Source organism: Mustela erminea, chromosome 10 (assembly GCF_009829155.1).
Source record: "Mustela erminea isolate mMusErm1 chromosome 10, mMusErm1.Pri, whole genome shotgun sequence".
Lineage (NCBI taxonomy): Eukaryota > Metazoa > Chordata > Mammalia > Carnivora > Mustelidae > Mustela > Mustela erminea.
This window is the reverse complement of record NC_045623.1, coordinates 91,842,688-91,858,966: the sequence shown is the minus strand read 5'-3', so window position 1 is coordinate 91,858,966 and position 16,279 is coordinate 91,842,688. Positions and strand designations below refer to the sequence as shown.

Genomic DNA, 16,279 nt, shown 5'->3' with positions numbered 1-16,279 from the left:
TAATCCACAATAATAGCCTCTTACATGATTGTATTTACTGATAACATGGGGAGTTCTGCATTGTATCACTTCATCTTCTTAGTTTGCACCTATAAACTTTCTTCTTAAATCAGAACGCAAATGTCTTTTCCTATTTAAAATCTTGAATCAATACTGTGGTTATCCGGTCTTTCTGGGTCCTGTAATTCTCAGATTAACCCTGCTAGTAAAATGGCTTCTCCTTTACTGTATTTTCTTATAGTTAGTAATTCTGTCTACACTTCGTCCAAAGCTTATCTGTCTTCATAGATTGCCTCTTACAGTTTATTTTTAAATCTGTTCCAAGTGAAGTCTTAGTCCTCACAAGGCATGAGCAAATTGGAATTGAAAAGTAATGAATATAAAGTAATTATTAAATTTAATAATGAATTTCAGAACTTGTTCTGTTAGTAACAGAGCTCTCCTTAGTTTTCAAGAGGGAATCAAGACTAGTGAACTTGAGAAAATACTTCCAGGTTCATAGGAAGCCTCAATCAAGCTGGTCAAGAAATTAAAAACTATATAGTATGTGATGATTTTGTATTTGCGAATTTAACCAAAATGTGGCGGACTGGCTGGGTGTATATTTTAATATATGTCTTGGGAGACTGCTGTGAGTTAATCCAGTTGATACAATTGGATTTTTCATGTGTTTATTTGTGTTGGTTAAGTGTGTAACAAAGCTTAGAGTTAGGGTTTTATATAATTATCTGTGTTTCTACCATATTGTTCCCAGTAAAAGCTTTAGTGCTCAAGTTCTAATCCTTTGTTTTGGGGATAGTGTTGTAGTTAGTAGTAAGCAATTTTGAATAGTGGAAATACATTTTTAAGAATTGAGAACTTGGAAGAGTGACACCCAGATTTGGGGCCTTAAGCCACTGGTGACTATTAAAATTTTACATTTCTGAATTGGAACATGGAAGTTTTTCTGGGTTTTAAAACAGTTGTTCCTAATAAGGAATCAAAATCACCTGGAGAGCCTTTTCAGCATACATCAGCTAGATCATCATCTGGACCTGGTGGACAAACTCACATAAGCTTCCTAGGTAGTTGTGATGTGCATTCCAATTAAAAACAATGTCACAGGGCAGTGTTTTCAAACTTTTTTTGCCCTGTGTCATGTTGGGAATTTCTGTATCATGACCTAGACTCTGCATATTTATATACTGAAACAAACATTTTAGAAAACAAAATTTACCGTTCCCACAAGTTAAAATGCTCAGATTCTCTAAAATGTTGGTTCTCAGCCAGAGTCTTGACTAATGGTCTTGACCAGGTGTTTTGAAAAACATCGCACTGAGAAGTAGAGTAGTTGGTTGCACTTTGGGTTAATGAAGGTGGAAACTGTGTCATCTGGATCACTTCATCATGCTAACGAGAACTCCAGATCACCTGTGATTTTTTTTTTTCCTTTTCCTTTTGGTGATTTAGTGGTAGACGGAGGAGGAGTCCCTCCCCACCACCCACCAGAAGGCGACGTTCTCCTTCTCCTGCCCCTCCTCCTCGTAGGCGCAGATCTCCCACACCGCCACCACGACGAAGGTATTTTATTAGATATGTTAGTTGGAGCTAATTGAAGCAACTTTCTTTATATCAAAATATATTACCAGCACGGCATTGCTCAGCCATTTACGGAACATCACATATTATGTGATTCCGTTAATATGAAAAGTCTAAAACACCCAGATCTATAGAGATAAAAGTAGATCTGTGGTGTCTGGGAGTGGGGGTATTATAATGGTTACAGACTGAATATACCTAAAACCATTGAAATGTACCTTTTAAAATTTATGGTATGTGAATCACACGTCAGCAAGGATGTAAATTAAAAGGGGAAGTCACTCTGTTTAGTGATCATAAAGGGAAAAATAACTAACTTTACAGTGGAGAATTCCAGCAGATCCTTAACTAGGGAATCGGTTAACAGGCAGTGGTACATACTGGCATTATATAATTCCCGAATACCTTTTTTGGTATCCATATCAGTCATACAGAATCTCAGTCTGATTTATTAGGAAATACCAGGCCTAAATACCAAACCTAAATTGACAGTTATTCTACAAGGTAACTAATGAGTACTTTAAAAAAATGGCAGCCCAGGTGGTGGCTCAGTCAGTTGGACATCTGTCTTCAGCTCAGGTCATGATTCCATGCTCCTGGGATTGAGCCCCACATTGGGCTCCTGGTCTGCTTCTCCCTCTGCCGTCCTCCCAACTGTGTTTATGCACCGTTTCTCTCTGAAATAAACCTTTTTTTTTTTTTAAGTTTTTTTATTCATTTATTTCACAAGCAGGCAGAGCAGCAGGCAGAAAGAGAGCGGGGAAGCAGGCTCCCTGCTGAGCAGAGAGCCCGATGCCGGGCTCGATCCCAGGACCCTGAGATCATGACCTGAGCCGAAGGCAGAGGCTTAACCCACTGAGCCACCCAGGTGCCCCTCTGTGAAATAAGTCAGATAGATAGATTGATTGATTTAAAAAGTAGCAGTCGTGAAAGACAAAGGAATGGTCACACATTGCCAGGAACTAAGGACACATGATAATTATGATGTAGAATTCTCATTTTTGGAACCTGAACAAAAAAGAGACATTAGTGGGAAACCAGGATTGTATTTAGTTAATACTAAGTGCTATGGCTAATTTCAGAGTTTTGATCATTTTTGTTATGGCTCTTGAAGCTGTTAAGTGGCAAATCTATTTTTGTAGCTCTACTGTAAATCAAAAGTGATTTTAAAATAAAAGGTAAGGGGGAAAAGGTTTGTAAGGACGTTGCTCAAATACATAACTGAGCAGTATTGAGCCTGTATATGCTGAGTAAAGTGCTATAGGTGTTTGGTGTACTTAATCTAGTGCTTGAGATGATCTTGCTCAGTAGGTGGTATTCCCATTTTTCAGATGAGGAAATGGAGGTGCACACTGCCATGTGTCCAAAGCTTATTATAAAGCTGACCCTATGCAAGAAAACATTCTGAGCTTAAGGTCTGAACATTTCAGAAGCAAATAAGACAGTTGAAATGGAATGTCATATTCGGGTCGAATTTCTAAGAAGCATGTTAAGATTATATGGGACTTAAGCATTAAGCGGAAGGCCAGGTTGGACTTCCACCGGGATGCATTCTACCTAGTAGGTAGACTTCCACTGAAAAGTGGTTTCTTTGAGACACAGAACCCAAGTCTCCTTGGGAGGGTGGGGTGGATGTAGAGGTATCTTTTAAAACATGTGCAGGTGAACTCTTCCCAAGTCCAAATGTCAGTTCAAGAGAGCACCATGTAGGAGAGCTTTTTTTTTTTAAGGTTTTATTTATTTGAGAGAGCAAGCATGAGTGGGGGTGGTTTGGGGGCAAGAAGCAGACTCCCCACTGAGCAAGGAGCACCACATGGGGCATGATCCCAGGACCCTGAGATCATGACTTGAAGCAGAGGCAGAATGCTTAACTGACTGAGCCACGCAGGTGCCCCCAGGAGAGCTCTTAAAGCACAGACTTCCTAAGTTGCCCATAGTAGAATCCTAGCTCTTAGATAATGATGGGTGTTTATGCAGGTTTCTCTTCTCAAAAAAATACCCCATTAAATTGGCTTCATATGGATTGTGTCCAATGACTTGACAAACTTGAATTCATTCTGGAAACTTCAGGTTTTCTCCATTAAGCAGAATGTCCTGTTTTTTAGTCATCTAGGATAAATAAATCCACGAAGTGATTTCTTTTTCTTAAATGAGGATAATGGCAAAGCATTTCCAGTTAAAAATGTACTGTCTTTACCTGGTGCCTAACTACAGTTTTGCCTTAACTTCTGGTCATTTTCTGTGCAGTCTGTTGCCTTACTCTTTGGACCTTTCAGCTTAATGGTGTCTGTTTCCTAGGACTCCTTCTCCACCACCCCGCCGGCGTTCACCTTCTCCAAGAAGATACTCTCCTCCAATACAGAGGAGATACTCTCCTTCCCCGCCTCCAAAGAGAAGAACAGCTTCTCCCCCTCCCCCTCCTAAACGAAGGGCATCACCATCTCCACCACCAAAGCGTCGGGTCTCCCATTCTCCACCTCCCAAACAAAGAAGCTCCCCAGTCACCAAGAGACGTTCGCCTTCATTATCATCAAAGCATAGGAAAGGGTCTTCCCCAAGCCGGTCTGCGCGTGAGCCCCGGTCACCACAACCAAACAAAAGGCATTCGCCCTCACCACGGCCTCGAGCTCCTCAAACCTCCTCAAGCCCTCCACCTGTTCGAAGAGGAGCGTCGTCATCACCCCAAAGAAGGCAGTCCCCTTCTCCAAGTACTAGGCCCATTAGGAGAGTCTCCAGGACTCCGGAACCCAAAAAGACAAAAAAGTAAAAATATTTTATGCTTTCTTGGCTAGGAACACTAACTTGCATAGTTCTTTATGTTGGGAAGCTATTTTCCTCCTTAACTGAGAAGTTACAGAAAAGAATAAGCTGGGAATACAGGCTTTTAAGGCAGTGTGAAGGTACTATTCACAGATACATTTTCTGTTTTCAGAATAGTTCCTTGTGACACAGACTAAATGCCATAGGACTTTATACCTGGTTCTTAGGGGTATCAAGTTTATTGGGGGATGTGCTTCCAAAATTGAACTCTGAAGTAATGCATAGAGCATTTCTTGCATGTCTGTGGAAGACAGATAAAAACAGTCAAGTACAAGGAACTGGCATCATTAATTTCATAGAGGAAGAAGCATTAACAGAATGAATAGAGGATTATGGAACTTAAACTTCTCCAGATTTGGTTGATACAAATTTGATGTGTGTGTGTGTAGCATGAACTAAGTGGTAAAATATTTAAGGTGACCTGTTATATAATGGTGGTTGGTTATTTTCTCTTAGGAAAGACCTTTGCTCTTAGATACTAAATGTTTTGTTCTTCCCTTCTGTTTCTAGGGCTGCCTCACCAAGCCCTCAGTCTGTAAGGAGGGTCTCATCCTCCCGATCTGTCTCAGGATCTCCTGAGCCAGCAGCTAAAAAGCCCCCAGCACCTCAGTCTCCTGTCCAGTCCCAGTCCCCCTCAACCAACTGGTCACCAGCGGTACCGGTCAAAAAGGCTAAAAGCCCAACACCAAGCCCATCTCCAGCGAGGGTAGGTGTTTGCCCTGTTTTGGACACACTTTATAATTTTATGTGGTCACTTGGAAGCAAAGACAACCTTTTTGCTTCTTTGTGGCTCAGAGCAGCAGCATTTTCAGTTGGCCTTCAGTGAAGCATGAAATTAAGGGGGTGGTGGTTGCGCCACCTTCATATCCTAGCCACCCGCTAATTGACATTATGTCTGATACTTTGAAATTCTGTAATCGTGGTGGTTAAAATTGGCCTATATAGAAAATCTAGAATAACAGAAAAGAAAAAGTTAACTCGTGATTTTTTTTATCAGGGGGAAAAATAGCTTAGTATTTTCTGCCGTTTGCTATAGTGTTTGACACATTTGGGGATTCTTTAATATCTTAAAATAAAACTTTCAAAATTAGATCGTGTATTAGTACAATTCCATTTTTATAAAGGAAACAAACACAACGAAGCAGGCACCAGATGTTAACAGTGGTTATATGTTAGAAGAGGAAAGGATGAATAATCTTAATTTTTCTTTATGTATAGTTCCCTTTTTCCCCCACAGCAGAAGTACATTATTTCTGTGGTAAATGAACCTTGCAATCTGAAATACTAGCTGAAGTGGAAAGCTTGGTATTGTCCTGTGTAGTCTTATCTCTGGCAAGCTGCATAAGTAAGAATAACCCTTGTTGTTGTTGTTTTTTTTTTAACTTTGTAAGTTTGAATGGCATTGGGATATTAAAGTATTGGAGTTTAAACTGCATTTTCCCCTCTTTGAGTCATTAATCTGATCTTGAACAAGTTTATTTTATAAAGTCAGTGGTTAGAGGTCCATCTCATCAGTAGGTTTGCCTGAATTATTTTACAAACAGAGCAAAAAGATGGAGGAATTTTAAGTGACTGTTTAGAAATGTGAAATTTGAGGATTACTGATGGGATTCACTTGTCACAGAACTTGCCCTTTGCATACTTTTGCTATGAACAGTGGGAACCTTGAACAGCCTGGAGCAGGGCCATGTAGATGTGGAGGTTTTTTGGGGAATACAGCACAGCACTGTAAATGTGTTTTCTCCTCCTTATACTTAGTGACATTTTCTTTTTTTTAGCTCACTTTATTGTAGGAATATGTGTAACATCCAGTATCTGTGTTCTTTGACTATTTATGTTCTTTGACTATTTATAAGGCTTCTGGTCTACATAGGCTGTTAGTAGTTAATTTGGGGAAGAGTCAGAAGTTCTCTGCAGATTTTCAACTGCATGGGGAGTTCGTGCCTCTAAGCCCCATGTTGTTCAAGAGTCAGCTGTATACATTAAGGAGCAGACTCCATTCTAGAGCTAGAAGAAGTCCTATAGTGGCTGGAGATGGGGCATTCACACGAGCATGTGTTGAGAATAATAGCTGTACTTACTGAAAGCCTGCATCCCGTTAACGCTAGTATTGTGGGCGGTTTACAGATAGACCCATTTAATTCTCACCACAACTTTATCGGAGATTGCTGTACCCATTTTATTTAGGTTTACAGAAGGGACTCAAAAGAAGTCTTGTCTGGGTTCACATGGTGAAATGGGTTCAGGAGCCAGAATTCACCTCAGACTTTTCTTGGTTTTGCACGTGCTGTTTTCCTTACATTCGGAGGTGGCTCCGATCCTGGCCACTTGACTGGCAGCTTGTGGTTGGGAAATGTGGCTTCATGTGCACTTAGTTGGGGAGAATCGTAAAGAATCCATTCCTTCAAGGTTCATTCTCATTTCAGATCTGTGAAGAGCATCTTTGCTTGAAGTGTGGTTTTCACCTCAGCGTGCGTTCTTGGCAGGGATTGCCTTTGGGCCTTTTCTCCCCCTGAAGCCTTAGGGAAATCCTGAAATTATTTCTTGAGGAAGTAAAACGTGTAGTTGTACAATATTTTAATCTGATTAGTTTTATTGTGATTTTTCTGGATTTCTAGAACTCAGACCCAGAAGGAGGTGGAAAGAAGAAGAAGAAAAAGAAGGACAAGAAACACAAAAAGGATAAGAAGCACAAGAAACACAAAAAACACAAGAAGGAAAAGGCCGTGGCGGCAGCCGCAGCAGCAGCAGCAGCTATCACCCCTGCGGCCCCCACTGCCCCCACGACCACATCAGCACAGGAGGAACCGGAGGCAGAGCCTGAGCCTAAGAAGGTATGTGTGCCTTGTACTTCTTACAGTTCACTAAGTCCTTTGATGTTGAGGAGGAGCTAAAGATTTTTTTTACAATAATGGCTGCTCGGTTGTTAGCTCTCTGCTGATATATTGTCATTCTTGATGATCTGCCAAGAACGGGAATTTGCCAAGACTAAGAAGAAGAATACGAATGGCTGCCAAAAGCTTAATTTAGCTTTTTAAAAATACTTTGTTTGGGATACAATTAACGTGCCATTCACCTATTGAAAGTGATGTGATTCAGGGGTGCCTGGCTGGCTCGGTAGAGCACACAGCGCTTGATCTCAGGGTTGTGAGTTCGAGTCCCACATTGGGTGTAGAGATTACTTAAATTTAAAAAAAAGAGAGAGAAAGAAAGTATGTGATTGAGGGGGTTTTAGTGTATTCATAGAGTTATGCAGCCACCGTCATGATGTGGTCCTGCCCTGCGTCCTACACCTCTTTGCCAGTGTCTCAGGACTCACCAGTGTGACCCCTCTGGTTTTAGGAGACCGAAAGTGAGCCTGAAGACAACCTCGACGACTTAGAAAAGCACCTGCGTGAAAAGGCGCTGAGATCGATGCGGAAGGCTCAAGTGTCCCCACAGTCTTAGGCGGGAATATGTGTCACGATGTACATTTTATTTGGTTTGTACGCAATTCAATTTCAAAATTGCTAAAATGTGTTTGAGCTTTAGACTATAACATTTGTTGTAATAATTGCTAGGTTGAAGTTCACCATGTAAAAAAAAAAAAAAAGGGCATGGATTTACATTGCAAAAGGTGTCCACAGTGTATTAGTGACATTCTTTCATTGACAGCTGACATAAATTCATTTATAGTGAAATATTTTAAGCCAAAAAAAAATCCCCTTTTTAAAAAAGGGGGTTTCAATATTGTTGGCATTCTTATGGTTTCTTTTTAAAGGCCTTGGCTATTCCCAGAGGTTTTCCTTTCTTTTCATTTTTTTTCTTTATTTTTTTCTCATTTGAGTCTTAGCACCCATTTAAGTTATGATGCTTCCAACCTTGTATGGTTTGCAAGCTTGCCCAGAAATAAGACCACTGTTGAACTACCACAAAAGTATAAATGAATATTTTAATGCCACAATCTTTCCTGTTGCCTGTGGAGTCTCTGCTGAAACGAATCAGGATTTGAACTCTAGGATGAGACAGAAAATGAAAGCATGTTGTTTGCCAGGACACTGTGGGTTTATATTGATGTGTAACAAGTTGATTTGGAACACTGGAATTTCATTCTATTCTGTTGTGTTTTTTTTTTTTTTTTTTTTTTTTTGTAAAGGCAATTAACTAGTCCCAGGAAGGATCCTTCAGTTATATAAAAGTTTGTTTTATGAAATGTCATGGCTCCATTCATAATTTTGTCTTGTTCTTCCAATTGGTATATACAACTTTCAGAGCTCTCATATTTGGAAGGCTGGAAGGGCCCAGACTTTGAAATAGTGTCTTGTTTTCACTGTTTTTGTTTTATTTTTTGTTTTTTTTTTTTTAAACTAAAGCTATATAAAGCTTGTGGATTAAACAGAATAAATTTCTAAATTTAAAAACGTTGGCCACTCACTTTACTCAACCGTCTCAATACTGCAGGAACCCACCTTTTTTTTTTTTTTTTTTAAACCTTACGGTTAAGCCTGTGTTTTTATCCCCATGGCACTTTTGGCACAGTGAGGGTTGGACAAGGGAAATAAAAGGTGGTGAAATTACTCTACCGTCTTTATTTTAATAATGTATGTGACAAGTGCTATGAAGGGAGAGTGTATGGTACATTTGGAGCATACATGATAGGGCAAAGTTAACCAGGCACTTCGAGTAGAGCAGTATCTGTTTACAGCCTGAGAGGCAGAAGGAGCCTGGCGCATTCCAGGAAGGGAAGGGAGGAAGGAAGGAAGGCTAATGACCGGAGCCACCTCCCTCTTTGGTTGTGTGTGTTTAATGATAAGCAAGTCATTTTTGCCCTCAAGATTTAGCAGAGCGAAGTGACTTGAGGAAACTTGGGGTTGGTTTGTAGAAGGTAAAACAGCAACATAAGATAGAAATTAAGTGTAGGAGCCCCCAGGTGGCTCAGCCAGTTAAGCGGCTGCCTTCGGCTCAGATCATAGTCCTAATTAATGTCCTGGGATCAAGTCCCACACTGGGCTGCTTGCTCAGCGGGGAGCCTGCTTCTCCCTCTGCCTGCTGCTACCCCTGCTTGTGTGCTCTCTGCCTCTGTGATTTAAAAAAATGGTGAAAAGGAAATCTTTGACATCATGAATCTAAGCCGAGGAGGGTGACACATGGGCAGTTAATGTGATAATTTTTGGCAGTTGAAACCACAAGACACGTCTACACATTTTAAGACTCAGTGGGATGGTTTTTACCTGACGGATATGGACATAAAGGACATACAGGTGTCCTTTTTTTACGGGTGGGTTTTTAGAGTGATTTGAAAGGAGGCGACACTTAAATGAAGCTGTTGCTGTAAGTGAACTAAGGTGGTGTGTGGTGGATAAGTGCATCTAATCTGCGTGCCGCAATGAAAGGCTTCAGGATCTTTGGTGTGAATTCCTTATGATTTTTTTAATTTGTGATTTAGGGAAAAGCACAGAATATTTCTAAAATGGTTATTGATGACTTATCCCTTCTAATGCGAGCACACCAGTGAAAATTGCTGGGGTCCCTGTACCTATCTAACCTGCCATTCATTCATTCACTCCCATTGGTTCACTCGCCCCATTCCTTCAATACACTTTTTTTTTTTTTAAGATTTTATTTACTTATTTGACAGAGATCACAAGTAGGCAGAGAGGCAGGCAGAGAGGGGCAGCGGGGAGAAGCAGGCTCCCTGCTGAGCAGAGAGCCCGATGGGGGACTGGATCCCAGGACCCTGGGATCATGACCTGAGCTGAAGGCAGCAGCTCAACCCACTGAACCATCCAGGTGCCCTCAATATGCATTTGTTCCTCCACTTGAACTGCTGTTAAGGGTAGCAATAGCCCCTATTTTGCCAGTCTGAATGATCAGTTCTTTTTTTTTTTTTTTTTAAGATTTTATTTATTTATTTGACAGAGAGAGAGATCACAAGCAGGCAGAGAGAGAGAGAAGGGGAAGCAGGATCCCCGCCTAGCAGAGAGCCCGACCCGGGCCTCCATCACCCAGGACTCAGACCACGACACGAGCCGAAAGCAGAGGCTCAACCCACTGAGCCACCCTGGCGCCCTGAATGATCAGTTCTTGATCCTTCACTAGTCTGTGGCTGGATTGGGCTCAGTTGTTCACTCTTCTGTTGAAACACTTTCTTCACTTGAGTTCTAGGAGACAACACTGGAACCTTCCAGATGCAACACTGGTTTTCTTCCTATTTCACCAGCTGGTCCTTATGTATCTCCTGGCTCCTTTCAAACGCAAAGTCTTTGTCCTTGGTGGCTTTCTCCACGTTTAATCCCTACTTCCTTGACTTAAATGGTATCATTGTGTTGATTGGTGAAGTTTGCAGTCTAAACTTAACTTGACCTAGACCCTATCTACCTGCTTACCTGATAACTAAGTTTGGATGTCTGAAAGAGATACAAATTGAACATGTCCAAAGTAGAATTTTTAAATGCCATCCTCTGAGCTTATCGCCACCTTATTTCAATCCCCGTCCTCATCATTTACTCCAAACCAAGTCAATACTGTCGGCAGTATCATCTGCTCTCCTGCACTTGGGCACACAAAGGCCATTCATTGCCAATGGCCTGAGCCACGTCGTGGTAGTGCTCAAAGCCCTCCAGTAGCTTTCTGCCTCCATAAAATCCAGATTTTATTCTGTGACCTGCAAGACCTGACAGCACAGGGTTCAGTCTGCTTTGGCAACGTCACCACCACCCTCCAGTCTGCTCACACCATACCTGCTACCTTGCTTTGACCCATCAAAGTTGATTCCCTTTCAAGGACCTTGGTTCCCACTGTTCCCTCATCCTGGAGGACACTGCCTCCTGATCTTGTGGCTTATTTCCTTCCTTGATTTTCTCAGGCAGTCTTTTTGAACTCCCTCTTGTTTTCACGTACAGCAATTATCAGTATGTGGAATGGTACATTTTTGGTCCCTAGGATCTTGGTCTTATTCTGTGACTCTGTTGCCAGTGCCTGATACATGGTAGAAGCACAGATACTTGGTGAATGGGTGAATGAATTTTTTTTTTTTTAAAGATTTTATTTATTTATTTGACAGAGATCACAAGCAGGTAGAGAGGCAGGCAGAGAGAGAGAGGAGGAAGCAGGCTCCCTGCTGAGCAGAGAGCCCGATGTGGGACTCGATCCCAGGACCCTGAGACCATGACCTGAGCCGAAGGCAGAGGCTTAACCCTCTGAGCCACCCAGGCGCCCATGGGTGAATGAATTTAATTGACTTGTTGCTATACTTGCCAAATACCACTAGATAGGGTTCGAAGTAAAGAAAAGCAAAAGACGGGCACCTGGGTGGCTCATTCAGTTGAGTGTCTGACTCTTGGTTTCGGCTCAGGTCATGATCCTCAGGGTCATGGGATCGAGCCCCGTGTCAGGCGCTGGGCGTGGAGTGTAATTGGGTTTCTCTCCTTCCCTCTCCCTCTGCTTGATCTCTATTTAAAAAAAAAAAAAAAAAAAAAAAAAAAAAAAAAAGACAATGATTACTGCCCTAAAGGAGTATTTGCGTACTGGGAATAGAAACATGGCAAATAACAATTTGGAGTGGACAGAACATTGGACAGGTTTCTACCCTAGCTTTCTGTATAACCTTGGTCAAGATACACTTGAGCTAAGTGCTACCATCTCTTTCTGAATGAGGGAAATAATGGTGGAAGCCACCTCAAAGTGGTTTCAAGAGTTTTTTTTAATTGGTACTTATCATTCAATGATGGCACAAAGATGCCCATTTTCTCAGCTCTATGACGTACGTCCATTCTAGTGATGAAAATGCTTAGTTTATGTGCCTATGAATGAAAGATTTTAACCAGTCACATCCCCATTCAGTGCCATTTTCTTCCCTTTTGCTTTTTAGATGTAACTCAGCATAAAATTTCCTATTTTAAAGTGTGTGACTCAGGGGTATTTAATACGTTCGTCAGGCTGTGCCACCACCACCACTTTCTATTCCAGAACATTTTCATTGCCCTAGGAATAAACTCTGTGGCCATTAGCAGTACCTTCCCATTCTCCTGACAGTCCCCACAGCCCCAGCCACCTGGCAACTACTTCCTGTCTACAGATCTATTCTGGACATATCATTGGCATCATACAAGAAGTAGCCACCTGTGTCGGGTGTCTTTAATTTAGCATAATGTTTCAAGGTTCAACCCTAGTACCTCATTTTTTTAACTGAGGGATATTCCCTTGTATGGATATATCACATTTGTTTATCCATTCCTCAGTCTGAGTATTTGGGCTGTTTCCATTTTAAGGCTCTTACGAATAAAGCTGCTAGGAACATTTGCACATGAAGTTTTGTGGACATGTTTTCTCTTGGGTGTATATATACCTAGGAGTAAAATTAATTGCTGGGTCATGTGATGACTTAACTTTTTAAGAACCCAGTGGACCATTCTAAAGCTGGTGCCCCCTCCTGCATTCCGACCAGCAGTGTATGACGGTACCCATGTTTCCACATCCTTACCGGCGCTGCTTATCTGTCATTCAATTATAACCACCCTAGTGGGTGTGAAATGGTATCTCATTGGGGTTTGATTTGCATTTCTCCAACGGCTAATGATGTGGAGTATGTCTTCATCTGTTGATAAACCACAGTATCCTTTGAAGCTGATTTGTGTCTGCATGGAAGTTTTTCAGAATTTCCGTAGGTTTGGATCCAGGATCTCAGGGTTTGTAGAGTAGAGCTAATAATTCATTTGTCAGGTGATTGGTAGTGCTCTAATACCCACTTCGGAGGTTTGGGCTGGAGGGCTGTGACCAAACAGAATTTGTCACCTTTTATAAAGAAGATCAGGATGTTAGGGAGACTGCCTTATGTAAGGTAAGGGGTAGATGCAGGTCTAGTTATATTGTCCCTCCTGCCATCTGACAAAGAACCAGTATTTTTCTTTTTTCTTAAAAGATTGTATTTATTTGATAGCACAGGCAGAGGAAGAAGCAGGATCCCTGCAGAGCAGGGAACCCCTGTGCGGAGCTTGATTCTGGGACGCTGGGATCATGCCCTGAGCTGAAGGTAAATGCTTAAAACAACTGAGCCACCCAGGTGCCCCGTTCTTTTCCCCTTTTTGTATTTATTTATTTACTGACTTTTAAGATTTTATTTATTTGAGAGAGAAAGAGAAGGGGGGAGGGTCAGAGCGGACTCAATCCTAGGACTCCAGGATCATGACCTGAGCCACCCAGGCAGCCCCCCCCCCTTTTTTAAGATTTTATTTATTTATTTGACAGATCACAAGTAGGCAGAGAGGCAGGCGGGGGGTGGGGGGGGAAGCAGGCTTCTCGCGGAGCAGAGAGCCCGATGTGGGGCTCGGTCCCAGAACCCTGGGATCATGACCCGAGCCGAAGGCAGAGGCCTAACCCACTGAGCCACACAGGCACCCCCAGGCAGCCCCTTTTTTAAAATAAATTGATTTATTAGAGTGAGTGTGTGAGTTGAGCAGAGGGAGAGAGAATCCTCAAGCAGATTCTCTCCAGCGCGGGGCTGATCCCAGGACCCCAGGATCATGACCTGAGTTGAAGTCGGACACTTAGCTGACTGGGCTTCCCAGGTGCCCAAAACCCAGTGTCTTTCTGAATGTATCTGTCTAGTATATCATAAGGGGATTTTACCAAGATGTCCTTTTATTGCAGGTGTATGAGAGGGGAGGAGAAGCTGACATGCTCCCAGGAGTAGCAGCCTGGGAGCAGAGGGCTGTAGATTCCTAGGGGGAGCAGTCCTACTCTTCAGGTGGAAACTAGCGGTTTCCCGCAGGCTGAAAGCCAGTAGGGATTGTAAAATGTACTGAATTGCAACCAGTATTAAAAGAAAAAAAAAATAATAGTAACTTAAGGGTGAATTGCAGTAGGTTAAGTCTTGTTTGATGACGTGTGTGTCTTTGCCCGTGTGTGCATGTGTGTGTGTTTGTATCCTGGGCTACAGAGTAAAATGTGTCCATTCATAGTCAGCAAAACAGAAAGCCACTACCTCGCAGAGCATCTGGTCCACCGGTTTATAAACTGCCCCGCAGTGCCCTAAGTGGGGTGAATTACAGTTCAGATGTTCTCTGAGAGGAGGTACAGTGGGTGTGCCCACCTTTGTGGAAGGACTGGACGAGAAACCTAAGCCTTGCAAGGTCTTGACTCTGTTTTGCAATGTAGATCTAGACATAGATACAGATGCATCTTTTTTTTTTTCTCTTTAGTTTGGGCTTTTCCCCTTGTGTTCTGTTTGAGTAAAGGGATTCACAACCCCAGACTGTGTGAAAACCACGGATCTAGCCTAGCCCTTGTCTACAGAAAGTCCAAAGGGGAACAGACTGCCCCACCGTCCCACACACCATAGTAAGTGCTCCCCGGGTACTTTCCCACTTCATCGCACTGCCTCGGCTGGCGCTGTTAATGTCTCCTAACATTTAATCATGCTGTGGTGAGAGGAAGCAGCCCCAGTGCAGTGAGCCAGGTGCCTCTGAAGCAAGGCATGGAGGGGAGCTTTCAGTGGGTCTTGGTAACAGGAAGGAAACCCCCCCGCATCCAGACATATAATGCAAGAATGGCCTTTATGAATCCCAAGAGTCTGACATCTGTTCTTCGTACACAGCCAGGCAGGGATCCTTCTGGCATTTTAAGCATGGAGGCTTTGGCCTACATAACCACCAGGTCTTAATGGGAGGTGAGTCTGGTCTCAGCCCCAGCTGGTGGGAAAAGTCCTCCAGACCAGCAGGACCTCCCCAAGCAGCCAGGATGTGCTGAGCACCAAGGCCGGGTCAGGGCTCATAGCCTGTGATTCCCCACTTCCATTCTCTTGTTTTTCTCTTGCTTTTCTCTGCCTGGAATATCCTTTCTTGTCTCCTTATGTCCAAATCCTTTTTGGACTTACAAATGTATTTAAGATGATGTTTTCCAACTATAAAGAAAACACATGCTGACTTAGAGAACTGGGGAACCAAAAATAGAAAAAAAGTTGTTGGCCATCCTACCATCCAAATACAACCAAAGCCGCCTGTCTCAGGTCAAGTTCTCCACCTGACTGTACCCAATTCACACCGAACTCCCCTCTTACATACGGAACAAACCAGACTTTTTTCTCACCTGTTTATAAGTATACATCAAGGTCATACCATATACATGTAATCAGTATTTTTTTCCCTGGGGCATATTGTGAACTAAAATCACAGAATACATTTTAAATGTTTAACCTGGACATTTGGAAGTTAGATAAATCACTCCATGCCAATAGCAAAAAAAACCAGCTACATTTCTCCCTGGTTCTTACCTAGTCATTTTATAAGATTTGTAGATGCCTCTCTAATTAAACTTTCAGCTCTACAGGTACATTGGTAACAAGAGCACACCTCTAACAAGGCTTGGAGGAGGATGAACGGATGAACAAAAGCCAGGAGGCGCTGCCCCAGGAGCTCATGGCATTTGATGGGGGAGCGGGGTGTGAGCAGAGGGCCATCAGCCATCTGTGGCGACAAAACCATGTGACTGCGGACAGAAGATCAAGGCAGCAGGGCAGTGCGTCCACGGACAAGAATAATGTTCTGCAGCCACTTCTGTGAGCCCGGGCAAGTAACTTCACCTCTCAGCCTCCGTTTCCTCTTCTGTAAGTTGAGGAAGACCATCATGCGAAGGGCCTAGCCTGTGCACACCCCATCAGGAGGGCTCCACCAGTGGGGGTCAGGACCATGCGTCATCACATCTGCGATGGTGCCATTTGGAAGTTGCATTGTTGCCTGTTTAAACTGCATCCCATTTTAGGGAATTTACAATGTGGAGAGGAAAAAAGCATTTTGGGTTCCATCTTCCAGTGTGTACATCTCACAGTATTATTATGCCCAGAAAGGCCTGCAACACCGAGGAAGGGCTCCTGACTCAGCCCAGCGACACTTTTCTGTCACTTTAA

At 42.7% G+C, this 16,279-nt stretch overlaps 1 protein-coding gene across 15 annotated transcripts in view; it reads left to right on the top strand.

The window, feature by feature from the left end:
* Positions 1-8,793, top strand: part of SRRM1 (serine and arginine repetitive matrix 1) — a 30,840-nt gene extending 22,047 nt beyond the window's left edge. For all 15 annotated transcript variants that reach the window (XM_032361658.1, XM_032361657.1, XM_032361660.1 and 12 more), the window contains 5 exons: positions 1,450-1,560; positions 3,877-4,341; positions 4,909-5,104; positions 7,017-7,232; positions 7,741-8,793. In XM_032361658.1, the coding sequence (XP_032217549.1) occupies positions 1,450-1,560; positions 3,877-4,341; positions 4,909-5,104; positions 7,017-7,232; positions 7,741-7,845 (1,093 nt within the window). In that variant the 3' untranslated portion in view covers positions 7,846-8,793. The remainder of the gene's footprint in view (positions 1-1,449; positions 1,561-3,876; positions 4,342-4,908; positions 5,105-7,016; positions 7,233-7,740) is intronic.
* Positions 8,794-16,279: the final 7,486 nt, after the last annotated feature.